Here is a 27696-nt window from a genome sequence, read left to right as displayed (position 1 = left end):
CACTGTTATGGTGGAAGTTTCGTAACGAGACGCAGCTGTTGCCAAGAGCGAAATGCGGAAAGCGAGCCTCTCAGGGATGATGAGATATTTGGGGGAAAAGAAAAGATCGAGTCGGTCCCAGATGAAAACGAAGCGCGGGAGTAAATAGAGGAAAGCAAAAGATGGGTAAGGAGAAAGAAGAAGTGTGAGGAGGGAGCGGCGAGAGGAGACATTTTATCTTCGACGTGCAGACGTAAACCCTCTACCAACTGCTGAACATGACAGCGAGGAAGCATCACCTCTCGCCAGCCCTGTCGTTGATCTGGCTCACTTCAATCTTTGTTCATCGAGTGTGTACTGAAGATGGCGTTCTGGGTGAGGCTTAGAATGCCGACCCGTTCCTTTGTCCGCGAACATCCGGGCCCCGGCCGATGAACTCCCACCCACCTCGCGTTTTAACAAAGGCTCGCTGTGCCGCCCACCAATGAATGTCCAAGACCGGAGTCAATGCGCTGCAGCTGGATCGATCACAGCATCGAGGCGAATCTGACCTGTCAAGACGGTCGCGCCATGGCCTCTCGGCCTGTGAAACCGTACAAGCCAGAGTACACCAGACACGTCCTGAACTTGCAGCCAGCTTGGCCTTGATGCCTGACGCTGAGGCTTCGCCCGGCACGCCGATGGCACTGAATATCTATTCATGGCAAGGGGTGAGACAAATGGTGAGGCTGAGTTTGGCAACAGCCCGTCTCAATGACCGAACACGTCCTGGAACTTGCCCTTCACTCCGCCTTTCCTTGATTCTGTGATTCCCTGTTGGTCGCAGGCAAAGTCGGCATTTGGGCCGGACACGGTCCGATTACAGATTTTGAGCTGAAGAGAGTCGAGGGCTGTGCATCTGACGGTCATACTGCACCGAGTGGGCAGAGTTCATGTACCGGCCGCCTTTACCAGTGAACCTCTTTGTGGGCTCGTTTCCGGGCATAAACGCCTGCTCCGTGGGCCGTCCGGGAAGAGGGCAAATGTAGATGACCTCGTGCGGCCTGAGAAGCAGCAAGTAGCTGCCATATCACACCGGCAGACGGACTTTGGAAGAAGAATAGAGACAATGGCGAAAACCGCAACCGACGATGTAATGATCTCGCAGCTTTTGCGAGACTATCGTGTGGCCTGGTATGACTGCCTCGCTTTGAGTATTGAAACTGGATTACGTTGAGCAGCGTCTGTTTCCGCTACGATAGAATATTGTAAACTGTAATATAAAGGGGTTTATGGAACAAGTGCAGGGTAGCTGGGCTTAGAACAGGTGAAAATTCATATATCAATTTAATATCGATATTATGGTATTAAAGGTCCTCGGTTTTCAAAGAGGCCTTGAGGGGTCAGAGGTCTCTATAAATACAAAGAGTCGGTGAGCCCAGAGGCCTGAGGCAGCCCTCGCCAAGGTCCGACTCCGGGCCCCGTGATACCTTTCTTTGTTGTTGTGTAACCTTTGTTGTCTGATACCTTTGTCCCGGTCTTGACCGTGTGACAGAATAATCGCGAAGCAATTGGAGCATGTTCTTTTATGACGAAACATGGTTTACGTATCCAGAACAAATCGGCAGATGGAGACGACTGCATGCACCAAATCTCGCACCAGAGAGTCGACTTGGACTCCTATCAAGGTGAATTAATGCTATCGCGTGGATAGTACAAAGACAACACGACACGAGGGGCAGGATGACAGCCCGCAGAGCTGCCATAAGGCGCAGACAGAGTTACAAGTCTCAACTTGTCATCGTCATCCCACCGGCCGACATATAGCACGCATCTCCTTGCAAGAAATTCACAAAGCGCAGCTTGGCACCGAGGCGGCTTGCGTAGTGCGAAAAAGTCCTATACCACGTTGTAAGAGTGCCAGAGTCAAACCCGTGACAAGTGGGCCGAATTGATGAAAGGAACCTAAGTCAGTCAATTCGTATACGTTCCAGGATTCCCATGGCAAATCGGCACCCAAAACTACAACGCCAAACCCAGTAACAACCACTTCTTCAGCAAATGCATTTGACTCAAGCAGCACCACCTCTCCCTTCGGAGAGCAACTAAGCGAAATTCCGTTAGTGCCCGGGCTATTTCCAATTTCCACATCCCCGTTTTCCCCATCCCGCCCGTCAATGCGCTGCCAAAATCATTCGCAAAGCCGTCGAATGATACGTGACATCAACGCTCTCCCTTCAACATGCGCCCGCGCAATTGGCCAATTCAACAAACCACGCAACCGGAGAAAAAAAAAATGAAAAATAGAGCAATGTTCATCTGAATCGCCACAAGGCGGCGAGTGACATTCCCCCATGACCACGGTTCATGCAACAGATAGTGTGTCGCCGCTACCGCCCTCAGATCTCTACAGATGAGATGAACATCCCGGCCGCCCACCCTCATCACACCATCATCTACAACCACACAGCCGGGTCATCCCACGTGGGCTGCTATACGCGAAATATAGCAACCAAAACACCCATGCGTACTGTCAGATGACTCGGTGGCCAGCCGTGCCAAGCGCAAAGTTCGAGTCAGTACCACACGCCAGCCTTATCGAAGTTGGTCCTCGCCAGGGATCCCAAGCTTGGCGAGCCAAACACCAAGCATATAACCAACTTGAACCGTCATGATCCTCTATAAAAAAGGCAACCAGCCTGCCAAAGCTTGCCGTAGCTCGTCGTAGCTCCAAGCACCATCGTATCTTGCAGAATGCGTCTCCCAGAGCTCCCCCTGGCAAGGGCCGCCCTCGCCCTCCTGTCCATGAGACTCGCACCCTCGGCCGCCTCACCCGTGCAGCTCGACGGCACGACCCTCGGCCTCATCAACACGTACTCGCGCTACGCCACGGCCGCGTACTGCCCCGACCTGCAGGACCTGTCCCTCAACAGCGCGGTGTGCAGCAACCCGAGCGCCCACGCCTGCGGCGCCACGGCCGACGCCACCACCGTCGAGGAGTTCGGCAACGCGCACTCCATATCGGGCTACATCGCCGTCAGCAAGAGCCGGCCCGTCATCGTGGTGTCCTTCCGCGGCACCGACATCTGGAACGTCCGCGACGTCATGAGCGACGTGCTGGCCTGCCTGAAGGATCCCAAGCTGCGCTGGACGTTCCTCGGCGTCTTCACCGACGCCATCTGCGCCTTGCTGCCCTCGTACGTCTTGTCCCCCAGTCCTGAGAATTATACCCCGTCACTAGCATGCTAATCCAACGGGTAGACAAGCCGCCGACAAGGCGGACAAGCTCCTGCCGCTGTGTGACGGGTGCCGCGTGCACCAGGGCTTCTGGGCCGCCTTCACCGGCGTCAAGGACCGCATGATGGCCGTCGTGCAGGAGCAGCTGGCGCGGAACCCGGGGTACAGCGTCGTCGCGACGGGCCACTCCCTCGGGGGCGGCGTGGCGACCCTCGCCGGCGCGTACCTGCGCAAGGGCGGCGTCCGGACCGACATCTACACCTACGGCTCGCCGCGGGTCGGGAACGCCGCGTTTGCAGAGTACGTGTCTGACGGGCGCGGCGGCAGGACCGTCCGCGTCACCAACAGGCACGACCCGGTGACGGCGGTGCCGGGCGACCGCAGCGCCGGGTACGCGCACACCACGCCCGAGTTCTGGTTCCCCGAGGGGCTGGGCCGCCCGTCCAGGATTTGCGAGGGCGTGCATAATCTATCTTGCAGCGGCGGGATCTTTGATCTTCTCTGTCTCGGCGACCACGACGGCTATGGGTACGCAAACGGGGTGGATGTGTGCCCTGGCAAGGGGGGCAAAACCTTGGGGCCGACGCTGCGCGACATCATTAGGCAGGAAGACGTGGACGAGTGGGTGCGCTTCGGGATCTTGGACAATACGACTGCGCCCGACGCCGGGGCTTAAGAGGAGGCAGAGGTTGGAGACGTGCGGGCGTTGCACTGACACTGATAATGACACCGGCGAGTCGAGACGTTGGTGGCCCGCAGTACGAGTAAATAGTTTCTGGTATTTCAGACGTCGGCCCATCCATGTATCATGTCGTCTTTTTGAAAATAGATTGTAGCCTCACAGGCGCTTCTCAACCTCCTCTAGTGCAGCCAAAACGCCCTCCCAGTTCTTCCACTCATTCTCGCCGCCCTGGATGGTCCCGTGCAGCGGCAACCTAGAGCCATCCACGTCCCCAAACCCTCGCAGCCGACTCGTTGCCTCCTTGATGCCCACGATGCCGTGTTTGACGACAATTTCTTCCATGCAGCTTACTTTGTACTGCAGCTCCCTCCTCTCCCTGGCTTCTGCTTCCGTAGGCCGCGTCTTGCCTGCCAACTCAAGCAGCCTCACAAGCGACTTTGGGAAGAATCCCGCCGAGGCATCAATGGCGCCCACGCACCCGACGCCCACCACGGGCAGGAGCTGCTGTCCCAGGCCGGTGAAGACGTGAAAGCGGGCCGCGTCAATGGCCGGGTTCAGCGCAATCTGTGTCAGTAGAGAGACGTCCCCGTGGGAGAGCTTGCAACCAACCACGTTGCGATGGGCGGCAAGAGTGGCAAATGTAGCCGGTGTGACTTTGACCATGTTTGACACTCCGGGGAAGTGGTACCTGTGGCCAACGGTTCAGCCGAGGACATGTGTAGTTGGGCGTGGCAATCAAACAAGGTGCGCACACTCACACGAGAATGGGGATAGGGCTCCGATCTGCCACTGCAGTAAACCACCCGACGATGCCCTCCTGCGGCGTGACGGCGGCATTGTATCCCGGCGCCAGCACCATTCCCCACTGGGCGCCGGCCTCCTTTGCATCGGTGAGCTGCTCGACGGTCTCTTCGATGCTTGCCGTGGCCGTTCCCGCTATGATGGGGTAGTCCCTGAACCCTTCGTGGACAAGGGCATCTCGCACCCCCTGCAGCACGGCTCGGCGGTCTCGCGGGTGAATGTGTACGGATTCCCCCGTGCTGCCGAATATGACGAGACCCTTGATGCCCGATTTCGCGAGGTAGATTGCGTGGGCAGACTGGGTGGCGATGTCGGCGGGCGGGATGGCGGCGTCGTAGGCGGAGCTGGATTTGGAGGCAAAAAAGGTTGGCACGGGCACGTAGATTCCTGGTGGGGGTGGGGAGGACATGATGGCGGACGTCATGAAGTGTAGCAATGGGTGGGATCTGTCGGTGATGAAGTTGATGGGACGATGGGCGATTTATACCCGACTTGGGTCGGACAAGGTGAGGTTGGAGCTCCGGGTAACACGTGGGGGGCGCCGCCGATGACGGTGCTCGGGGTTCGGGTTAACCCACGGCGATCTGTGTTACGTGCTGCAATGAAACGATAAACAGTAGGACGTCCCGAATTGGCCCGCAGGAGGTGAGGTGGATGAGTTGGGAATTGCGTAATGGTTTTCCGCGGCTGTTTCGAGTTTGGCCGCCAGTTCCTGGTCTATTTGTCTCTTTCTCTATCAGTCTATCGAACTACATGCGTACCCTCGGCAGGTTCCAAAATCTTCCATTCGCAGGCTAAATCCTTCTTCTCGTTGTATTGCCTCAGCGTGGCGATGATCTTATTTGCAATCTCCTCAAAGTTGCTTGTTGCGAGCGCCAGAATCGTAGGACCCGCACCAGAGAGGCACACGCCCAGAAAGCCAGGCTGGGTCTTGGGAGACATTGATTCGACGACTTCTGTGAGACCCGGGATAAGGGTCTGGCGGTAGGGCTGGTGGATCTTGTCCTGCATGGCGAGATGGATGAGTTCGGGATCCGGCGGCGACTGGCCCAGGGCGACGGGGAGAAGGGCAATTCGTTGGAGGTTGAATGTCTGGCACGGCACAAAGTTGGCAGTTAGAAACAGGGTACTAATGACGAATCCGAGTAACTGGTTCGCGGGCAGGTTATACGCACCACATCCTGGCGTGGATACTTTTCCGGAAGAACAGCTCTCGCCGATGCCGTGGGCACGATAAAGTCGGGAATGATGGCGACCGCCTTGATCTCCTTGGCCCAGGGGAACTTGATGTGGTGGCCGATGCCGACTGGCGGCGAGGGAGGCTTCTTTCCCGTATCAACGCCGCCAGCTGGCGAAGGAAGGACTTCGGAAAGAGGAATTTCTATTCTCGCAGCGTCTTCGGGGTTCAATGGCATCAGGTAGGTACCGACGAAGCCGCCAAACAAGGCGGCGCCCACATTGTCTGGATGTCTTTCTGCAGCATTTTGTCAGACTCGAATGTCACGCCAGGCAACGTTGGAGGTATCAAAACCACACCGGCACACATACCAATCATTAAACAATAGTCGAAAAGTCGGTCCAGATCCAGATTCTTCAGCCCACCCGCCTCCTTTCCCAACATCACACCAGCAACTACAGCAGCTCCCGAGCTTCCTAACCCCCGGCCCAAGGGGATGGGGTTCTTAATGTGCACATGCGTCTCAACCGGGAACGCGCGCTGGTCATGGCATCTCAGCACGTACAGCGCGACACGGGTGATCAGGTTGCTCTGCGGGTCGAGACTGATGTCCTCGGTGCCCTCGCCCTGGCCCTCGTAGGTTATTCTGCAATTGAGCGGCTCCTCGGTCGACGTCTTGGATCGGTCAATGGTGACATGGAGCTCGAGGTAGACGGTGAGGGCAAGACCGATGACATCGAAGCCGGGCCCGATGTTGGCGCTCGAGCAAGGGGTCTTGATGACGAACGACTCCATGACTGTAGTTGAAACAGTAGGGAGCGACGCCAATTGACGGGTGTCGGATTGTCGCGATGGGTGTGAGGAAAAGGACCGCAAAGGTTTCGATTTCGTGCCCGTGAGTCGTGCGGAAGTTTTGGCGGGGCACACCGATGACCGGACGCGGCGAAAGCCTTACTGTGGGCAGGAGCGGCTCAGGGCATGAGGGGCGCCCTGGTCCAATCAAAGTGAGAGACATAAGGCGGACTAATTTCAACATAACCCTAACCCTAACCCTCCAAATTCCCACGGCCAGGCCGAGTGCCACGATCCAGAACATGCTCCCAGATCTTTCCACTATCCCCAAGCGGTAAATTAGCATCATTGGCCTTGGATAAACTCGGTCCCTTGAAGCTTGTGATATAAAAACTGCAACAGGGCCCAGCTTAGGATTTCGGAGAATAGCTCCGACGACCTAGCTGTAAAGTACTGCGTGTTACACGGAAAAGGCCCAACAGATCGTGAAGCCCAACAAAGGGGCTTCGCCGATACAGGACTTGTTGGTTACACGGTTAGAACACGTGCCTGGGCAAGGACCCTAGGTTTGGGCGTTCCTTTTATGTATATAAGGCGGTCACCCTTCCCTTCCTCTCTCGTAGCAACTCAAGACCTTAGAGACCCTTCGCGATTATTATTGAATTGAGCCCTTTTGCTCCAAGCCTTCTATGTTGAACCCTTGTCACACTGAGAAGCAACAGCAGCTAACACGGCTCTCAAGTGTGGTTCGAAGAGTGACATGACCTCCGTGGCTTGCCTTCTTCGCTACTGCTTGCCGCATCATGGTTAGTTAAATATAGTTGAAAGAATGAGCAACACTGTGGTGTTTCTGGGTTTCAACACGAGATATTTGTCTGTCAATGCTCCGTACAGCAGGTTGACTTTGGAGAACGACGCTGGAGGCTTGTTGGTTGGTGTCATCAGCCAAGAACTCAAAGGACACTCTTATTAGCTGGATATTGGTAAGGTTCTGCAAAGGTCGCCATGGCTGAATCGTTTGTGACACTGATCAACGGTCAATCCAATACTACTTGCTGTGGCAGTTGGCTGGCCGCATGTTGGTCTGCGTAGTTAGCCATCTGACGAGCCATCTTATGACAACAGGGATAGCATACTGGCACAAAGACACGGAGCCGGAGTTTACGTGGCCCGGCTAAAGCCTCGTGAACATCTTGGGCATATCTGGCATATCTACCGCGGCCACATTCACTCTAGACCTAACCTCGGACGACACCATGGTATAGAGGGTTCCCACGTAACTGGATCTACAGGTTCTGGTTTGGTCAAGTGTATTAAATATACGTGGCTCTGGTTTGATAATGTGATGTACTCGCACAGGACTTGATATGCTTCATAACACGAGAGAGATGCGGATCTGAGCATGGAACCCGGTGACCCGTGAATCTGGTACAACACCTGAAGGTATTTCTTTTTCTTTATTTTAACGTAAATCATCTAACCCGTGACAGTATCAACATAGATCTGTTATATCCAACTTACAGAAGCTACAACAAAGAAGTGAAAACAAGTAAACTCCGTCTGGTGTAACTTTCAATAGCCATTGTCTAAAGTTTGTAGACGTGAGGCAAAGGCATAGAACCAGAAGGGTCCGGTCCCAAGACAGTACTTAATAAAATAATAAATAAAAAAGATCTTGCCATGCAGTCATAAAAAAAAATCAAGGGCCAGACGCAGCTCATCTGCTCGATTACACGGTCCATTCGTTTTCTATCATGGACAGCAAAGACGATCTGCACGCCTTCACATCTCATACGTTTCCTATCTTGATACACTTCTGCCCGTGCCTATCCCATCGCCAACTCTTGCAGCTCGTCAAACAATGGCGTACCCAGCCCGGTAACCGGATCCCATCCCTCTACCGCATCCCACCCTGCTCCAGGAATGACTGGTGCCTTTGCGCCGCTGAAGCTTGTGCCCTTGCAGCCATCCGATCTGCCGTGGGTAATACTATAGCCTCCCGCGTTAGTTTCTCATCCGGTGCCATCCCAAGACGGGAAGCTGGCTTGTCACTCACTCTGTGAATGCGCGGCTGGCACCTAGATACAGCCAGGGATTCAGAAATCCCAGCGGCGGCTTGCCCCTCTTCATACGACTATCATTGATGACGGCAATCATGGAGGCGAACAATGGCGCCGACGCACTCGAGTCTTGTCAGTCCTCTACAATGTTTCAGAAGGAGCAAAAGTCGAGGCTCTTACCTGGTGCCTCCCCCGCTCGCGTTTCCGCCGTGGTTGAAAAAGGGGTATCCGATCCCCTGAGCAGATACATCCGGAAAGCCACGGCCAGCCCGGTTGTAATACCCCTTCCACTTGTCTCCGTGCGCGTCGAGATACCGCGACACCGCTGCCTCCTGCCACGCTGGTCTGGGCCAGTACTCCGAGAACCCCCCGGACGAAAAGTTTATCGCTCTCTCAGGGGCGTTTCGCTCCGTCGCACCAACCACCGTCAGGTAGGGGCATCCTGACGGGAACGCTGGCAGAAACTTGGTCGAGTTGGTGCCGTCGTTGGACTGGCAGGACACGCCTGGTCCCTGGTCCCCCGACGCCAGGATGATGGACACGCCGCGGAGCGTGAGGAGTCCGAACATTTGGCAGATTCTGCGCGCGTACGGCTTGGGGACCGCCTGTTCGTTGCCGCCGTATGAGATGGACATGACTTGTGGCAAGTCGCGGTCGGGCAGGTCCAGCAAGTAGCTGGCAAACTGTAGCCACGGCTCGAGGTGTTGCTTCTCGGGGTCGTAAACGCTGCCAGGCTCGAGTCAGTTCTCGGTTCGATACCATCGACTAACAAGCAGCAACCTACTCCAGGTCGGGGATGAATTCGTGGCCCTCTCCCCCCGTGGAGTAGAACCGGACCGGCACCCTGAACGCCATTGAAACGGCGATTTGAATGTCCATGTTGGCCTCGAACCCGGGATACTCGCCCTGGGGATTGGTACCGTTGTTGATGAGCTCGACGGAAAAGTTGGCCCCCTTGGCGTACGGGGCATATGTGTCCAAGTACTTCTCCAGCTCGTCATACTGCGCTGCTTGCTGCGAACAGTGTGAGCTTATGTGCTTTCGAATGCAGAGAAACAATTCTACTCACTCCATGGAATCCAGCCACTCCCAACAGTGATGACCTGTGTGGCTTTGTGTAGTCATTGCTCATCTTATACAGCCCGCGAAGACATTCGGGCGTGTTGTAATTCTCGCAGTCTTGCAGCCCCGTCGACCTTGCTCGTACGCCTGGGTTGCGTCTGCGAGCCGTCGCGATCCCTACTCCCGACATCCGTGGAGATTTCTTGAACAAGTTTCCAGACTCAAAGAATGTCGTAGGCTGGATAGATGTGATGTGCGGCCGCACTTCTGCCGGCACAGAGTATGCCAGGGCCCCGATGGCCCTTTGCTTGCCGTGTTGGAACAAGCCGTACGTGGTAGACAGGAGATTCTCAGCAGTGCCAATGGTCATGACGGCGTCCACAAAGAGCCCGCGCTCCTGAACCTGACCTTGCGTGACGTTTTCCGACAACAGCCACTCGCGCACAACGGCAACGGAGCGCGGCCGGGGCCGTACTAAAGCAACTGCTTCGTCACGAGACAGATACTGCCCATACCGTGGGTGCGTGGGATCTGAGACTTCTTGCAGCGTTCTCTCAAACACGTCGTGGCCCTGAGACTCTAACGCGATGGAGAGCCGGATGAGTTGACTGGCGTTGGCAGCTCCCAGCTTGGTCCATCCATCAGGCGGCTGGTCCAAGTGTTCCACGACGACCAAGTCTGCACTGACGACCAAGAAGATGCTACCCAGGACGCAAAGAAGGCTGAGAATAGACATTATGGCTTATATTGCCGTCCTCGTTAGTTAATTGCGTGGAGCAAGATGAAGACGGTGGTTTCAGTCGGGCCACAGGTCGCTTCAACACTCGTGATAGTACTCGATTCCCTTTCCCCGTTCGTGACCGTGGTGGCCGTAGTGCAGATGGATGACTTCGAGATGCCCTATTCCCTTCAGCAGATCAATCCAAACACTCGGCTAGGTTCTGCAAGATGAATGTCAGTTCAGACAACAATACTAAGCAGGTCGCACAAGCTAGTTCAGCCGAGAGGTTCCTCACCAACAAAAGGTCCTAATCTAATGCAGAACAATCGTCAACGGACAATTGGAAAGGGGGTTTGAAGATCGGGTAGGGGTTGGAGTGAATGGTAATTTCAACTGACGAGTTTGACAGGCCAGGTTAGTAGTGAAGTTTGTGCAAAACGATGAAGCTGTGACTGGGAGTCGTCATACATACCAGACAATCTTAAACCTTCGCGATGCTATGAATCAGTGGCGGGTAAGAAACGACTGGCTTCAGATTGGAACAGCCCCGCCGCGACTGGAAACGAAGTATCAAATGGCCCGACATGAGCGTCAAGTTTCATTAAATATTTAACCTCTCCTTTTCCCACCTTGCCGCGTTCTTCTCCCGACTCATCGTTTTGCACTCTCCTGGTGTTGCCTTGTCCAAGTGGCGTTGGAATTTATAATGCGTACCACCAGAGATATCCAAGCGCAGCCGTGCACCTGTCATATTTGCGGAGATGCCGTTCGTCAATAAGATAATTGTTTTTCTGCCAGGCGGGGATGACGGCTTGGTTGTCGTTGGGTCAAGGCTTTCCCAGCCAAGAAGCCCAGTCGTGGAGTTTGGTTGGCATATTTGTCAGCGAGAAAACTGCGTGGCCCCTTTGTCGAGCTTGTAAGTATGTAGATCGCTCAGGTACAGTGGTTAAAGAGTACCGAGGATGAAAGAAAACCCCATGACTGTCATGGAAAGGTGGAGGTGATGATTCCGTCGGTATAGCTGGCCCGTGAGCGGATTATCATCTAGCACGGCGCGAGACACGGCCGGTGCGCTGCCGATCAATTCTCGACTTCAAGCACTAGTAGTGACAAGTCGACCAGATTCTTTCGATTTCAGGCACTAGACTCTCTGCCTTGGTAGCGGCGGGTGGATAGTTCTGCCAATAGTGCGCATACCCGAGTCCTGAAATGCAAGTATCAGCGCTCTAATCGATGAGGCTCACCCAAAGTTTGACGACACCAATCATGCCCGGAACACGTATTGGGACCAGCTTACAGACCAAAAGCTCATGTGTATCGTTGTTTCGTCCTCCGCATACGCCACCCTCACCTCACCGATCCCTCACCGACGGACACTCGGACTATTCCGTCCAACCACAGCTCGTAACCGTATGACCAGCCGACAGCTTGGGCCAGCGTCATTATTTTCATAGCCAGCCTCCCATTGACTGTTTTATTACCCCGTCGTGGGCAACCGCGGATCCAGTTGACCAAGAGCGCTGCACAGACAGCCACGGGTTGGCCCGGTCTCACCCCCCAAAGTCCTTCGGCAAGCCGTCTTGTGATTCGCCAAGTATACGACAAGCACGCACTGACAGGTCTTTGCTGCCATGTTTTGCAAAGTGCCATTGTTTCGGCTTCTCAAAAGACAGGTGTTGTTGCGTGCTCTGATCATCGGCCAAACACATCATCCTTCCAAGTAGTGATTTGTGAACAAGCCTCATCAGACAACCGAATTCTGCCTTGATGATCCTGAACAGTGCTTCACGGTCCCTATCTAAACTACAAAATCGTGGCAAAGACAGGATAAACAAAGGATATTTTCACCTCATATCACGAAAGAACGTGGGCCATTTTGTTGAAGGAAGGTATTCAAAACTGTAACCAAATGAATGTAAAAGGCAAAGAAAAAGCAAAACAAATGACACTCTAGCTAATAAAGCTCGGCATGTCGGTAATTGCAGCCCCAGGGGCATAGGACCGCACGCTCCCCTCTTCTCAAAGTCCATTGGCAAAAAATTCCTCCATTGCTTTAGGGGCCGAGTCCTCGTTCTTCTCATCCCAAGGCAAAGCATGGTGCGAGCCCGTTAAGTCCATGACCTTGGTCTTGATACCCTTCTCCTCCAGCTTGGCGGCCAAGCGCTCGGCCTCTCCGTCGGGGACCAGCTCATCGTCCGAGGCCTTCATCAAGAGCACCGATTTACCCTCCATGGGTCCAGCCAGAGCATCAATCGTTTCCACAAGCGAAAATCCTCGAGTCTGTACATCCGGCTGGCCGTCCACCGGGGCGCCGTTTGGGAAAACCGCTCCCAGAACGGCACTTACACCGTATTGCGCGAGCGACTGGAAAGGGTAGATGTGAGGCACCTTCGAGGATACGAAGCTCCACGCGACAGCGGACAGGTCTGCAAAGGGCACCAACGCAACGACCTTGGTCACCTTGGGGAAATGAATGCAATGGGTCCACCCGATATTTCCCATCGATCTACCACAGTAGATGACTTCCTTTACGTTGGGGTATTCATCCGTAGCGTATTGGTAGGCCGCGGTGTCGTTGATGATGGAGGCTATTTCGAGGGCGCCGGCCTTGTTGGGAACTCGAGAGCTGCTATCATAGCCGACAAAGTCTACAGCGATGACGACGCGGGTCCGGTCGTGCGTCAGCTTCTCGAGTATCTCGTTCAAGTAGCGAGATGGTCGCACGTTTCCATGATTGAAGATGACTAGCTGCGTCGCGGGCTTGTTGGCAGGGTAGACGTGGATGCCCACCGAGGTCTCTAACGTCGTGGTGAGGGTGTAGTGGCGGACATCTGAAGACATGGGCTCATAGCCGTCTTCGTGATTTGTGATTTTCTCGTTGAGTCTAGCGTAGTTGATTCCGCCTTTTGTGCCTGGAGCGTTGCCGGGGAAGATAAAATTCTCAACTCGATGAATGGGGAAATTAACCAAGGGAGTGGGTCGGACAACATCGTCTAACACGGAGAAAGGATGCTGGACAGGAATGCTGGTTTCTTTGCGATCGGGGATCTCCTGAAGTGCCGACACGTCTGTGACGGTGTATGTCGTCGGGGTGAAGGTAGACATTTTCTCGATGGACACGATGCCTAGTGTTGCAAGTGTAACTTGTACGCGGTTGACGATGTTGTAGCTGCAGGAGTGACTACGACATGACTGAGAACCGAGGGAGAATGTCGAGCTTATATACCTGGGAAGCTATGTAATGGACAGTATTTGAACATGTGGCGAGGTGGTAGGCATTTCGGGGCTCAAAGTTGAACAAAAGATACCGAATGCTGGGTTGACGTTGCGGCGGCATGTGGCCGTGCTATCCAAGGCCAGGCCCGTGGATGCTTCATGGCAGTTTCAAGATTACCAGTTGACGTGATACACACAAAGATGCACTGGAAGCAGGCTGCCACACTGCTCCTCGGCGCAATTCCTTTGTGTATGTCTGAACACGGCATGTTCAATCCCTTCTCCCATCGCTCATGTATCGGGCCGTGAATTGCAAAGACGGTCCTGGTCTCATGGCTGAGCCTGTTCAGACCTTGGGATATCGGCTGCCTCAATTAAAATAAATAGTAGCGAGATTCGTCGGTGGAGGTGAAGCAGAAGTCGCAAAAGGCTGTCATCAAATGGACAAAGGCATCGTGCATCCCGGCTCTGAGCTCGCTAGGCAACACCAGCGGCTGACAGCTTGACAGCCGCACTAGGCAGCGCCGCGCGGAGCAACCTAAGAGCTGCGCCAGCCGCCGCCAGCTGCATTCTGCCGCCTTTTTCTCTTCACCGCCCACCACCCCAAGTATAAGAATCTCGTCTCGCCCGCCGTTCATTTCTTGTTTTCCTTTCCTTTCTCTCCAGCTCTCTTTGCCATATGGCTTAGATCAAGTGTAGTATCTGTTCTTTTCAGTTTAATCTCTGAAACGCCTCGAAACGGGGCTTATCGTGATTATTCCCATTTTTGGTTGCCGGACGAGAGCGCCTCTGCGTTTACGCATGGTTCTTGTCCACTGTGTCCCTGGTATTACACTGCGTCCAGGTGATGCGAAGCTCGAGAATTCATTTTCATTGCAGTTGAGCATGACTCGGCCGCGAAGAAGATCGATGAACCAGGAGGGTGGAATGTGCCAATGAAAATACAGAAAACGCATCGCCGACGGTGTTTGTAGCTGGGCTTGAGCTGTGAAAGTCCTCCAAGGACCCAGAGCTGGCCCTGGGCGTGGCTTACCTCTGAAGTTCTGTCAGATCAAGAGTTTATCGAGACGCAACCGCTCTACTCGGTTTAATACAAGAGTATATTACCAGAACCATCACAGCTCCCGAAAGGCTTCGTGCCAAGCTAAAGTTCGTGGTCTATTGTCTCACTCTTCACCTCCAAACCGTGCTCATTGCCATTTGCCCCACAATAGCTATCACCATTCACGACCATTTTAAAACCTATCACAAACCTCACCTCATCTGAACCCCAAACTCATCACCCCAAACCTCCCCCAAAACCCGCCACAATGTCCACCCAATCAAGCCTCCTCGACCCATCCATCTTCAGCTATCTCGAATCCAAGATCGAAGAAGAAACCGAGGTCCGAGACGCCCTCACGCAAATCGTGCAAAAACTCGAACGAAGCGTCGCCTCCGCCCAGGCTCTCCTCTCTCGAGTCCACTCGACTCCTCGTGCCCGCTGTACGCACCGTCCCCCCAGCCAAGCACCGTACACGCCCTAGAAAGTATGCTGACGTGACCCCAGACCCAGCCTTAGTCGAGCAGGTAGAAAATGCCGTCAAGGACGAAGTCGCCATCGTCAAGGAGTTGAACGAGGTTGCCTCCAAGCACCCCTACTACAAGTTCGTTTTCACAAGTTTCAACCTTTCTGCCATCCCACCAAAAAGAAAATCCCAATCAGACTAATTCCATCCAGGTACAATTCCAAATGGGCACGAACCGTGCAAAACGCCATTGGGACGACGCTGTACTGCGCATGGCTAGGCGGTTTCCCGTCAGACTCGCAACCCCCCGAGCTCGGCCGCCTCCTCACGCTCGAGGACGTCGGCTCCATCTTCTCAGGTACGTCGTTTCTCTCTCCGCCCAGTCCATCAAGCCTTTTGCCAGTCTTGCCGCTTCCTTGGCCGTGGCCGGTGCTGACTGAACTCATTAGTGCCGACAAATCTCAAGGACCGCGATGCGTTCCACTTCACTATAGAAGAGTATCTTCTCTCCCTCACCGACCTCACGCCCGAACTAGCCCGTTTGGCCACCAATGCCGTCACCCTGGGCGATTTCCAGCTGCCCATGACCATTAGTGCCTTTATCAAGGATGTCTTTGCCGGGTTTCAGCTGCTTAATCTAAAAAATGACATTTTGCGCAAGCGCGCAGACGCCGTCAAGTATGATGTAAAGAGGGTGGAAGACGTAGTGTATGATTTGAGCCTGAGGGGGCTGGTTGCGAGGACCGGGGGCGATACTGAGATGAAGACGGATGAATGAGCAAACGAGCTCAAGCGCGCATCTATTTCAGGGGAGGGAGGCATTTGCTCAAAGGGTTTTGGTGCCATATTCAATATCACGGTTTGTTCTTGCAATGACTAATGGACATCAGGAGGAAGCATTGGTGTTTACAATCATTAATCAACAAAAAGTACCTTGTTCCGGCTCAGAACCTTGAGCAATGCATTGTGATAGTGTACATTCCCAACCCGTCCATTTCCACCATACATTTGCCGTAAAGAGATGCCATGCTCTCCATGTACTGCCCGATTCACCGGCTGTAAAAATGACGGCGCAAGGGGTTAAAAAGACAAATAAGAATATGCTCCAGACGCCACATGCTAGGTTGTTCTCTTCATCTTCCTTTACAAGTCTCAACTCAGTCATGTCTAAAAGTACACTTGTCGCCACGCGCACACTTGCCTTGCTGCCAAAATGTGCAGGCCTTGGTTCCGATTAGGGCCTTATTGGCAGGCTTATGTGGTGGCAACGTTGCCTTCTTCTTGCGAGTATCTTTCGCGTCTCTCTCACCACGATCCCAGTCCCGCTCGTTGGATGGTGGAGGGGGCGGAGGTGGTGGAGGTGGCTGACTTTGCTGATGGCCCTGTGCCAATTGTGTCAACATCATCAGTTGTTGATATGAAGGGTCGCTGGGATTGAGATTAGACAGAGGGTTGGCGCTGGACGACTGAGCTGGCTGTTGCTGTTGGGGTTGGTTGATGGCGGCCAAAATCGATTGGAGCTGGCTGTCAGGAATCGAGCTTTGTTGGCTTTGCGATGAGCTACCTTGCGCTTGGCCAGCAACATGGCCGCCCGTCATTTGTTGCAGGAGAGCTAAATATGGTGCATAAGACTGCTGCTGCTGCTGCTGCTGTTGTTGCTGTTGCTGCTGGTAGTATATATTCCAGTCCTGGCTGGGGGTCTGGCCAGTGGCACCAGCGACAAGCCTCGCGGCGTTGGCCTCAGCCTCGGATCGAGCACGATCTTCATCCAGTTTTCTCTGTCTAGCAGCAGATTCCTTATTGTATCCCAGCCACCATTCGCGAACCCTCTCCTCATCATGTGCCAGCCATTCAGGCGGTGCGGTGGCTGGATACGGTTTTCCAGCCAAGCTTCTAGCTACTGACTCGATATGATTGCCAATCATCTGCAAGTTTGCGTCACCATACTGATGAGAGCGAGCGGGATCAACTTGGACAGGGTTCGGGTCGCGCCAAGCGGCGATTTTCTCTTGCTGGAGGCAGGCAAGAACTTGTGCCTCGCTATTAGGTCCCACGGCAAACGGAAAATTATGCTGCGTTGTAGACGAACCATGAAGGGCCCAAGGATGCGAAGTTGCTTGATGGGGGCTTGACTTATCCGGTGCACCCTTGAGTCGTCCGAGAATGTCGTCCAGCTTATTCGACGGGTTGTTTTTGGCGTCGATTCTCCGAAGCGCTGCGCCAAGGGCTTGGTCCACTCCCATGTTCTGCTCGTCTCGCCATCGAAGTTGGAGTTCCTCAAACTTTGCACCTTCAGTCGGAAGATACCCAGCTTTGGAGTGGGCTGGGCTGGACGACTCCGCCGGAGGTGATTTGGGACTCGGAGGAATGTCATCCACATTCGTGTATATGGCCATGAGCTCTCTTTGCCCACGCGCTGTGATTTCCTTCTGTTCGTTCGTTTCAAATATGACGTTGCCACCACGTGTGATGTAGTTCTTGTTTCTGATGTCAGATGGCAGTTGGGAGAAGTCAGTGGCCGTGGGGCCAACCCATGGTTGATAAGGTATATCGTCATCCTCATCATCCTCATCGACACCAGCACGTTGCTTCAACACCATACCCTCTGATCGATCATCTCCGGCGTCGCGAATCATGTTCACATCACGTCCTTCATCTTCCTCATCGTCTTTCTGGAAGATCTTGACTTGAACAAGCTCTTCCTCAGGCTTCCAGCTCACGCGAAGCTTCCTCCGTCCTTCTTTGCGTATACGCTTAGCTCTTTGTTCCGGCGTTTCTGAATTGTCTGGACTCTTGGAGTCTTTGGAAGTGACAGGCGCCACCTCGGGCTTCTTGGCGTTGATCGAATCTAGCAAGGATGCAATTCCGGATAAAGCGCCGGCAGAGCTCGATGCTGTTTTCGGCGGAAGTGCTTTGGTTTCAGACCTTGATGGGCCGGGTTTGCTTTCAGACTTGGCAGCCAGCTTTCCAACGTCAGGTTTACTCTTTTCATCAGTAGACGCGTTAGGACTATCCACTCCGACAGGCTCGGGTTTAGCCACGGTCTTTGCAACAGGTCGAGATTTTCCAGGAAGCACTGAAGAGGTCGTTTGTTTTGCCGTTACAGTCTTACTAGCAGACTGGGAAACCTTTGGCTGGGCTAGCTTCTTGCTCAACGATCCAGCTCCTGCTTCTACAGCAATTTTTTTTACGGTGCGAGTGTCACTGTCCTCATCTCGTCCTCGTTTTATTGACATGACATCCGATGCTGATTTGCCCCCAGCCTTTGCTCGGCTAGCTGCAGATGTTCCCGTGTAGCCAGTTGCTGTGGTGGGTTCGTTGGCCTTTTGAAACTTTTTAATTTTGGCAGAAATCTCACGGACAAGTTCCTTGACTTCTTCGTCGCCCTTGTCCTCGAGACGCTTCCGTACAGAATCGAAATTCGTCGTCTCGACAATCTTCCTTGTTATCCGAAAATGCGTAAATAGCTCCAAGACAATTTTTGGTAGCTTTCCAGAGAAATCTGAGGCTTTAATCGACGAGATCAACACATTGACAAGACTGAGGACTAATTTTTGGTGCCCACCGAGGTTGTCCAGCACTGCATCATCCGCGTGTTCGACGGTAGCATCCAATGCCCGATACAATGCCTCTTTCTTCTGTTCCGCCTCTAGCTTCTTCTTCTCAACCACCGGCTGCGGCTCTTTGTTTTTGATTGCTTCCTCCAAATCAAGTTTACTGCGATTCATTTCAGTTCGCAGCTTGACGAAGTACTCGCCGGCTTGTTGAACGCGTCCAGCAATTAGGGAAGATGTTCGAGGGGTAGCCTGGTCGATATGAATGATCCCAATGGTATCCCAAACGACCGCTTCGACAGCGTCATTCGGGCGAGATGCCTGTCGGATCTGAACACGGCTGATAAGTATGTGTACAAGGGCACGCTTACAGCTAAAAAGAAATGTTAAGCTCACAGGTTTATTTCGTTCGTCTTCAAGCTCTTTCTTGGCCTTCTTTTCCGCCTTATTCTTGGAGGCCTCGTCTGACTTGAGCTGCTCCTTAAAGGCATCTGATACAAGGTTAGAAGGAGACGTCTGGCGTGAGAGCATCAAAACAATTTCCAGTACGTACGGGGATATTCGGTATATTTGGGCTGCCGTTTGCCCAGCGCCTGCATCGATCGATCGTATTCGTCCAACAAAGTCTTGGCCTCCGTTCGTCTCTCATCTAGACCACTCTTGTCAAGCGACGGTCGGTATTTACTTGTGAATCGACCTTGGACCTCGCAAGGTAGCGAGTAGCCCAGCTCCGGAACAATGGACCTGCCACTTCGAGGCGGCAAAGCGACCAAAGGCGCGAGTTTATCGTAGCTTTTGGGGGCAGGAAGCTTGACACTGCCTTCGCAGACCAAATGCGGAAGTCCTTTAATGGTGGGGTGCTTGGCCTGTGCCGCTTTGTTGCGTTTTCCGAAATCCGTAATCAACTTTGCTTCTTCAGGTGAAGGCTGAGGAACAGGCAGGGAGTCAGTATCTTCAACCCTTTTACTGGAGGACTCGATGGAAAGATCTGTCATCACGGACGGAACTTCCACAGTAGGTACAGGGCTTTCGATGGAAGCCTTTCTCACTCGCTTCCGCTTTTTTGTCTGGGAAGAATCGGTAGTTGATATTGATGATGGGTGGATATGACCAGAAATGAGCTCAGAGGGAGTATGAGTACGGCCCACTGACGTAGACTCAGGTGCAGGTGCCGCTATAGCCTGTCCCATGGAAGTATCAATTCCAGCCAAATGAGCCTGGTGACCCGTTGGTGAGCCTTGTCCCGCCGGAGAGTAGGTAGACAGATTCTGCGGTGCAAAGCTTGCAGCATCGAGTGCCTGTTGACCATGGCCCTGTGGACGCGGCTGCTGTTGCTGCTGCTGATAGGTAATATGCGGATTCGGATCTTGGGCGAAGTGATTCTGTTGGCCATTAACTGTGTTATGGACAAAATTCTGCGCGTGTGGAAACGACTGTGGGCGTAGAGCAGGAGGGGACTGCTGAGATTGGCGTGAGAAGGACTGATCCTGTTGGAATCCTGCCTGCAGGCTTTCGAAGTGTTGGACTGGCGGATGGCTGTGCTGGCTCGGGGCCCGCGAAATAAGCTGATTCGCATTATATTGTGACACCGGAGCATTGAAGGCCTGCTCATTCTGGGCAGGGAATTGAAACTCATGTTGTTGAAAGCTTTGTCCATGCCCATGTGGATGAGTCTGCACCTGACTTAAATTCAGGTTGCCCTTGGCATGCTGGCCATAAATGTCGGGGTGCAGGTTACTAAACGCAGGATCAATCACGTCTTGCCCAGCTTGACTGAATTGCTGATTCAAGCCGAGAGTATCATGAAAGCTAGGGTCGCCAGGTTGGGAGGGGTGCAAGCTGCCGCCCAAGAAGGCGTCACCTTGGTGTGACGGGGGATTGAAGTAGTTTTGTGCATGTGCATCTTGAGGATTGGTGATGTGCGGAAATGAGCCGGCATGATCCGCCACGGACTGTTGCCAGGCCTGATTAGGATCGAATTGGCCATCTTGGCCATAAGAGAAACCTCCTTGCCATGGGGTTTGTCCGCCTGCGCCGCTCTGGCCCGACCCGGGCCAGGACTGCATTTTATGTGGATTTCAATCGTCGTTCCAACATGCACTAATCATGGATGACAATATTGTAGAAAGGTCTAAAGCTAGCAGGACATGTTAGCGAACTTCGCCTATCCCGGGGTGAGCACGCGTCGAGGGCGTGAGTCTGGCCCATGAGAAGGAAGGTTGGCAGATGCATGTCCGAGAAGCATGCAACACCCTCGATCAATGAGAAAGTGGCTGTTGACCGGAAGAGAAGGGGGTTGGCTATGTGTGGAGGGAGCCTTTGCCATCGACCCAGGGTTAGGATCAAGTACTTACTGGGGGAAATTGAATGGTGAGGAACCTCGAGGGTCACAGCCGTTGCGAGCGGCAAAATGTCGGCAGATGAAGCGTCACTGGGCCCACTTCGGGCACTAGTCCAGAAACAGGCCAACGCGCAGGGGTTGGATGGTTGGCAAAGTCGAGATGGTGGAAGAACACTGACTGACAGATGGGCCCGGGTGCAATCTCTAGAGGAAACACGCATTAGTACCATCTCAATTTCTTTCCTTTTATTGCGGCAATGTGAAATGCAGCGATGAGTACGCGGGATCAAGAGTCTTTTGAGTTCGAAAGTTGGCAGGGAGCTTCATTGCGCGAGGAGAGCCCCGGTATTTGAGCAGCCGACTGGCACACGCCCAACCAGCATGTCCCGTCGCCATCGCCATCAAGGCCTCGCTGTGTTGATGATCGGCGTCAAGCTGGACTCCAAGACGCGCATAGCGGTGTCGGTAAAGCAAGAGGTTTTGCAAATGCCAGGTAGAAATGCCGCCCCATGTCGGCGGATTGATGTAGTGATTTCTGTTTCTGCTAGGGCAGCAAATCTTGATTGAGATTGTAGACTGTGGCTTCCGCTGCTCCCACGGCTGTGTTATTTCCGGTCTGTTTTCCAACCGGATGCCTGGCGATGTAGACCGTAAACAATTATATCCGCGGGGTTCAAATACCCCTCGAAATTGCCAGGAACTTTATTTCCACGGCGAGATTGACTCTTTTATCACTTTTATCTCAAGACGCAACCCGATGACCAGGTCGAGGCCCAAGACACGTGATACGTGCCTTAAATCATGGCAACTTCTGCTTCCCAATCGGCCACGCAAGAAAGGGGTGCTCATCTTTTCGAGGACCCGACACCCATCAATCCATCTCTTTAAAAATGGCTAGGCAAACTAGACTGACGTCGGTAGTTCAACTCGCGGCTTTAATGATGACCAATTAAAAATAGCGATCGCAGTTCATTTAGGCAAACGCCAAATCACAAGATACAGTTGACACTGCTTTCCATTCATACTGGCGACAGACTCAGGCGTGGCTCGGCAAAGGGAGACTGGTACTCCGCAAATGCCCAAGCCCACCATAGGTGATTGTGGTTTGGGAAAGGGGGATGGGATATTGTATGGGATGTAGGAGGGGGGTTCAGAGGTGAAGCATACCCAGCGGCCAGAGAGACTCTCGCAATGGTTCAACCTTTAAGTCTGTTCAAGGGCTGAGTCGTCATGACCTGCCTCTCCCTTGCGCTGTTTACAAGATTATTGAACGCGCTCTATGGGAGATCATGCGACAGCCCGCTGACGGGGAAAGGGGCGACGACAAATTACGGCGGCAAGTCGGGACTTAGCGACGGAATGATGAAAAAAAACTAGCACCAGATCCAGGTGATGCCGCAGCTTCCCGGCGGTTATTGACGAAGCACAGATTGCAGCAGATGGCGATGCGCGAGAGAGTGATGAAGGTCTGTAGTCGACGGTGGAAAAGTCAACAGCAGCCAATTTCGGGGGAGCTGGTTCGCCTTCTGTGGCCGGAAATGTCAGGCAGAAAGGCCCGAAGGGCTTGCACGTACTCCGTACGGTTAGTAGTATTACGCGGTACTCGTTCGGAGGGAGGACATGTACATGTACATGTACATGCTACTGTACGGAGTACTCCGTACCGTGCCACGATCGTAACAAAGGCCCCACCATTCGTGCCTGAAGCTCCAAGCCTCGCGCCGGATTTAAAGTCGCTCCGTTCTCCGCGACCTGACTGCTGCGCGACAGACGTCAACTAACTCGTACACTGTGGCCACTGTTGCCCGTCAGACGCAATAGCTCCCCATGTCTAAGTTGCGTCGGCTCCAACGACGATATCTTGGCTAAGCTGTTCACAACACCAACACCGCCAAGTTCGTAATGTCGTCGGCTTGAAACACTGTCTCTTCAATACAATTGAAACGAACCATTGGTCTTTCTCCAGCCAACACATCTCCTCCGGCTTTGGAGCAGCCGTAACCGCCGTCCGCAACACCCCACCTCCTTGACTCTCCTCAGTGCTTGACAGCCAATACGCGAGAATGGCTTCCAAAAGCAGTTCATTACGAGATCGTCAAATAGGTATGCGATATACTAGCTTACTCGCCTTTGTCACTACTAAAAAAGTTCTATTCGCAGCGTCACTCAAGAAAATCCTCAACCTTAACGAAACGGTCGAATCAAACGAGGCAACTGAACATGCCAGCGCCCTTCATGCGCCTGTTGCTCCCATACTCGACGCTGATGGTAATCCTATATGGAAGGTGCTTGTCTTTGATGATCTCGGCCGAGATGTCATTAGTAGTGTCATGCGTGTGAGCGATTTGCGGTCTATGGGCATTACCATGCACATGTACGTGTGACATGTTTTGAGATGGGCGGGCACAACTGACAAATAACTTCTAGGCACATTGGAGCTTCACGACACCCCATTCCCGATGTCCCCGTTATCTATCTCGTCGAACCGAACTCTCAGAATATTCAAGGCATTACAAGTGATCTCCAAAAGGGACTCTACTCCCCCGCCTACATCAATTTCCTATCCTCACTGCCTCGAGTGTTGCTGGAGGATTTCGCAACGCAAACAGCAACGGCTGGCACATCCGAAAAGATTGCCCAGTTGTTTGATCAGTATCTTAACTTCATAGTCGCGGAGCCAGACCTCTTCAGTCTTGGTATGCAAAACGCACACACGTACTGGGCCTTGAACAGCGCAAAGACAAGCGATGAGGAGCTCGAGGCCGTGGTGGACAAGGTCGTGGGCGGACTTTTCAGCGTTGTTGTGACTATGGGTATGGTATTCTATGGCGGCATTGGTGAGGGTATCCTGCTAACAGCCATAACTAGGTGCTATTCCCATCATCCGATGTCCCAAGGGTGCAGCTGCTGAAATGGTAGCTGCTCGCCTCGATCGCAAGCTTCGAGATCATATTCTTAATTCAAAAGATAACCTATTCTCCAGCACTAGACCAGCCGTCGCCGGTACGCCAAGCTCGCGACCGGTCTTGATTTTGCTTGATCGAAACGTTGACTTGACCCCTATGCTGTCACATTCATGGACTTATCAATCTCTCGTCCACGACGTGCTCAATATGAAGTTAAACAGAATAACCATCGAAGCACCTGTAGACGAGAGCAATCCCTCCAAAGGAACCACAAAGAAGGGCTACGATTTGGGCGCCAATGACTTTTTCTGGGCCAAGAACGCCGGAGTCCCATTCCCTCAGGTTGCAGAAGACATTGACGCCGAATTGACCAAATATAAAGAAGACACCGCAGCTATCACCAGAAAGACTGGGGTTTCAGATTTGGAGGATCTTCAAAACGATACTAGTGCAAGCGCTCAACACCTCAAGGCTGCAATAACGCTGCTTCCTGAGATGAGAGAGCGAAAAGGCATTCTTGACATGCACATGAACATTTTAGCCGCGTTGTTATCTGGCATCAAAGAACGACAGTTGGACAATTATTTCCAGCTTGAAGAAACGATAATGAAACAAACCAAAGCTCAAATACTGGAAATCATCAACGACGATAACAAAGGCAAAGAGCCTGCCGATAAGCTCCGACTGTTCATCATTTGGTTCTTAAGCATGGAACAAGAGGTTAGTCGGGCAGACTTTCAAAGCCTTTGTAAGGCTCTTGAAACGGCTGGGGCAGACATATCCTGTCTCCCCTATGTTCGACAGTAAGTACGGCCGCTAGGACTGTTACACATTGACGACTAACACGCCACGTAGGGTTCGTGCAACCACTAAGATGACCCAACTAACGACGATAGACAACTCCAACCAACAAGCACCGTCGTCTGATCTGTTTGGCCGTTTCTCTTCTATTTCTACCCGCCTTGCGGACAGACTCAAGGAAACTGGAGTTCCTTCCGGGTTGTCCTCCAATTTTGAGTCGCTAATATCAGGCGTCAAGAACTTCCTGCCAGCCGACCGAGATCTCACAGTGACCAAGATTGTCGAATCTATCATGGATCCATCCAGCGCAGCATCATCTGCTATGGCAAAGACGGAAAACTACTTGTACTTTGATCCCCGCTCAGCCAATGCTCGTGGGACTATGCCACCGCCGAGCGCAGTGCGTTCAGGTGCTGCAGCCAACGCGCCGGGTGGCATGCCTGGTGCAGGAGGTCAAGGGCAATCGGCAACATTTGGTCAGCGAAGGCAAGGTTTCACAGAGGCAGTGGTATTCACCGTAGGAGGTGGCAGCATTGACGAGTACGGCAATTTGCAGGAATGGGTAACGCGAACCAAGGACCGGGGCAAGAAGCGGGTTGTGTATGGCAGCACGGAATTGCTGAATGCCGCTGCATTTATCAAGGATGAGTTGGAGAGGCTGGGCCATGAAGTTGCGTCATAACTATGATTCAAATACGATGAATAGAAGCGAAGCGAGAGCCCAAGAGCATCGACCAACTATTAAAGGTAGTTCTGATGTAAATGTGTACGAACGCCATTTTAGAGAAAGAAAAATAAGAACTGGACATGTGTGCCACTTTGCCTGTTCGATGCGCACAAAACTCACGCATATAAATCAATCCATGGCAGAATGCCATCTCTATGGCAACATAATAGCAATTAATTGATGCTTCACCGCACAGTGGATGGCCAGTCAGGTGCTGCAATCCGCTTGAGAGGTTGACTGTTGCCGCAGCCGTGGCTCACGCCGGGCATGGACCAACCAAGGGGCCGCGATGCGGGCGCATTGGAGGCGCCCAAAGTCGACACGCACCGCCAGGAGCAGCTGCAGCACCACACGCTCTTTTTCTCACGCCATGCCTCGACCACCTCTGTCAACCCTCTGCCTTTCCTCCTCCATTCCCTTCCCGTCCATCGTATCCCATCACCAAACCCATCTCCAACCCACACGAAAACGGACGCTCGTGGCCCTTGCAATCAAATTTTAATCGGTCGCAAGTATCGTCAGCCTCATTCATTCGTTTCACGACACACTTCTTTGTTCCGCCTCGGCACCGCACCTATTCGCGCGTCACGCAGCCGTGAGAACGAACGAGCCTTGCAATAGTCCTGGCACGATTGAATTGATGTTTTTTTGGGGACGCTAGACAACTAGGTTCGCTTCAATTCGTCATTTGATCGATTTGCAGAGACCATGGACGGATCTCCCGTCAAGGCGGAGGAGTCGGCAGACCACCGCAAGAGCGGATACAAGTCATGGAAGAAGAAGTATCGCAAGATGCGCATTGTTTTCGATCAAAAGATGCAAGAAGGCGAGGATCTACACAAGCGGGAGGATAAAGCTTCTGCTACGGTCAAAAGATTAGCTGTTGAGAATGAGTACGAATGCCTCCCTCACTCTGTCTTGTTTTTTCTTCCTGTCTCCTCAACTTCCTTCCCGTGCATCCAACGCCGTATGATGGACCATGCTAACTCGCCGTGCAGCCGCCTGCTAGATCTCCTCCTCGATGTCAACAACTCGCCGCAAATCCCCCTCGACAAACGAATAGATGTGTCCCTAAAGCCATCCCCAGGTGCCAAGATCGTCCTCCCAATTGACAGCAAGCATGCACCCCAAAAGGAGCTCAGCATCAAGAAACTCCAGCAACTCCTCGAGGAGATCCCTCACTCAACGTACACCTCGGCCAAGGACTCGAAGCGCTCCTACGTCAGTGACTTGGCTGCTCCCGAGGGCGAACCCTTCCCGCCTAGCTTCTTGTCCGCCGACGACATTGATAACTACATCCACGATATCGACAGCTCAATAGACCCGGAGACACACATACCCACGCTCGCTCCTCGGGCCCATCCGAGCACCAACCCAATTCAACACGCTCACCTGAAAAACCCCACAAGCGTAACCAACTGGTTGCGCAAACACGCGCCCAAGATCTTCCTCCAAGACGGAGAGGCTCACGATGGCGATGACGAGGGTCAAGCAGGCCACCATACAGGTGGTCGCAAGACGCGTGGATCCCGAGGCGAGCGTGGTGGCGGTCGCGGCCGTGGTAAACGAGGCAGCCTGGCCTCAAGAATGGCCGATCGGGAGCGAGAGCGCGATCGCGGCGAATGGGACGCTAGCATGGACGAGGATGCCGATTTTGGCACACCCGTGGGCAGAGGCAAGCGCAAGAGGGACGACGATCCTGGTTATAGACCCGGAGGGTCTGGTGGCCGTCCAGTCAAGAAGAAGAGAAAGAGCGACATGGATGGTACGCCAGCTGCTCGAAAGTCCAAGAAGGAAGCTGCCTCGAGGGATGATTAGTTTGGCTTGTAGATCTGGGATTTAGGGCGTTGCGTGTGACAGAATATATGGCGTTTGGTTTATTGTAAGGGTATTATGTGAGGGCTCGATGGGAGGGGAACTCCTTTTTTTTTGAGAATTATGGCTTTCTTGGGATGGGGCAGGGGAAGATTGGTGTTATGCTTATTTCGTACCTGTATACTAGACATATTAAAGGATTCGCGTTGTACTCTTGCGTGTGCACAATTGCCTGGGTATGGGATGAATGACCTCAATTTGCAGTAACCCATATGCCGAGACGCTCAAGCTTGGGGCAGGAAAGCTTCATGGTATAATTTGATCATGATTGCTATACA

At 53.2% G+C, this 27696-nt stretch overlaps 9 protein-coding genes across 9 annotated transcripts; 4 read left to right on the top strand and 5 right to left on the bottom strand.

Annotated features, from left to right (window-relative positions):
• Positions 1 to 2712: 2712 nt before the first annotated feature.
• On the top strand, positions 2713 to 3871 carry LIP_5 (Lipase; the record flags this gene model as incomplete). Its single annotated transcript, XM_014689858.1, has 2 exons — positions 2713 to 3155; positions 3220 to 3871. 2 exons carry the CDS (start codon positions 2713 to 2715, stop codon positions 3869 to 3871), a joined length of 1095 nt encoding a protein of 364 aa, XP_014545344.1.
• A 162-nt stretch (positions 3872 to 4033) lies between these two features.
• Positions 4034 to 5087, bottom strand: G6M90_00g077570 (uncharacterized protein; the record flags this gene model as incomplete). The annotated part of the gene is made up of 2 exons (XM_014689859.1): positions 4034 to 4565; positions 4636 to 5087. The coding sequence occupies 2 exons, from the start codon at positions 5085 to 5087 to the stop codon at positions 4034 to 4036; spliced, it is 984 nt and encodes a 327-aa protein (XP_014545345.1).
• Positions 5088 to 5419: 332 nt separating this feature from the next.
• On the bottom strand, positions 5420 to 6650 carry THR1 (Homoserine kinase; the record flags this gene model as incomplete). The annotated part of the gene is made up of 3 exons (XM_014689860.1): positions 5420 to 5770; positions 5854 to 6152; positions 6227 to 6650. 3 exons carry the CDS (start codon positions 6648 to 6650, stop codon positions 5420 to 5422), a joined length of 1074 nt encoding a protein of 357 aa, XP_014545346.1.
• Positions 6651 to 8473: 1823 nt separating this feature from the next.
• On the bottom strand, positions 8474 to 10505 carry sed3_0 (Tripeptidyl-peptidase sed3; the record flags this gene model as incomplete). Its single annotated transcript, XM_066131073.1, has 5 exons — positions 8474 to 8636; positions 8704 to 8829; positions 8888 to 9433; positions 9492 to 9721; positions 9777 to 10505. The coding sequence occupies 5 exons, from the start codon at positions 10503 to 10505 to the stop codon at positions 8474 to 8476; spliced, it is 1794 nt and encodes a 597-aa protein (XP_065986950.1).
• A 2004-nt stretch (positions 10506 to 12509) lies between these two features.
• G6M90_00g077540 (uncharacterized protein) lies at positions 12510 to 13595 on the bottom strand (the record flags this gene model as incomplete). The annotated part of the gene is made up of 1 exon (XM_014689862.1): positions 12510 to 13595. The coding sequence occupies one exon, from the start codon at positions 13593 to 13595 to the stop codon at positions 12510 to 12512; it is 1086 nt and encodes a 361-aa protein (XP_014545348.1).
• Positions 13596 to 15016: 1421 nt separating this feature from the next.
• tsn1 (Translin-1) lies at positions 15017 to 15992 on the top strand (the record flags this gene model as incomplete). Its single annotated transcript, XM_014689863.1, has 4 exons — positions 15017 to 15191; positions 15256 to 15352; positions 15427 to 15572; positions 15664 to 15992. The coding sequence occupies 4 exons, from the start codon at positions 15017 to 15019 to the stop codon at positions 15990 to 15992; spliced, it is 747 nt and encodes a 248-aa protein (XP_014545349.1).
• A 379-nt stretch (positions 15993 to 16371) lies between these two features.
• On the bottom strand, positions 16372 to 20834 carry G6M90_00g077520 (uncharacterized protein; the record flags this gene model as incomplete). The annotated part of the gene is made up of 3 exons (XM_014689864.1): positions 16372 to 19098; positions 19165 to 19259; positions 19322 to 20834. 3 exons carry the CDS (start codon positions 20832 to 20834, stop codon positions 16372 to 16374), a joined length of 4335 nt encoding a protein of 1444 aa, XP_014545350.1.
• A 2338-nt stretch (positions 20835 to 23172) lies between these two features.
• Positions 23173 to 25498, top strand: sly1 (the record flags this gene model as incomplete). Its single annotated transcript, XM_014689865.1, has 5 exons — positions 23173 to 23212; positions 23270 to 23483; positions 23537 to 23922; positions 23978 to 24818; positions 24871 to 25498. The coding sequence occupies 5 exons, from the start codon at positions 23173 to 23175 to the stop codon at positions 25496 to 25498; spliced, it is 2109 nt and encodes a 702-aa protein (XP_014545351.1).
• Positions 25499 to 26251: 753 nt separating this feature from the next.
• On the top strand, positions 26252 to 27361 carry G6M90_00g077500 (uncharacterized protein; the record flags this gene model as incomplete). The annotated part of the gene is made up of 2 exons (XM_014689866.1): positions 26252 to 26436; positions 26542 to 27361. The coding sequence occupies 2 exons, from the start codon at positions 26252 to 26254 to the stop codon at positions 27359 to 27361; spliced, it is 1005 nt and encodes a 334-aa protein (XP_014545352.1).
• Positions 27362 to 27696: the final 335 nt, after the last annotated feature.

The sequence above is a fragment of the Metarhizium brunneum genome, chromosome 4 (genome assembly GCF_013426205.1).
Source record: "Metarhizium brunneum chromosome 4, complete sequence".
NCBI classification, from domain to species: Eukaryota; Fungi; Ascomycota; class Sordariomycetes; order Hypocreales; family Clavicipitaceae; genus Metarhizium; species Metarhizium brunneum.
The sequence above is the reverse complement of the archived record's forward strand: the minus strand, read 5'-3'. Positions and strand labels throughout refer to the sequence as shown.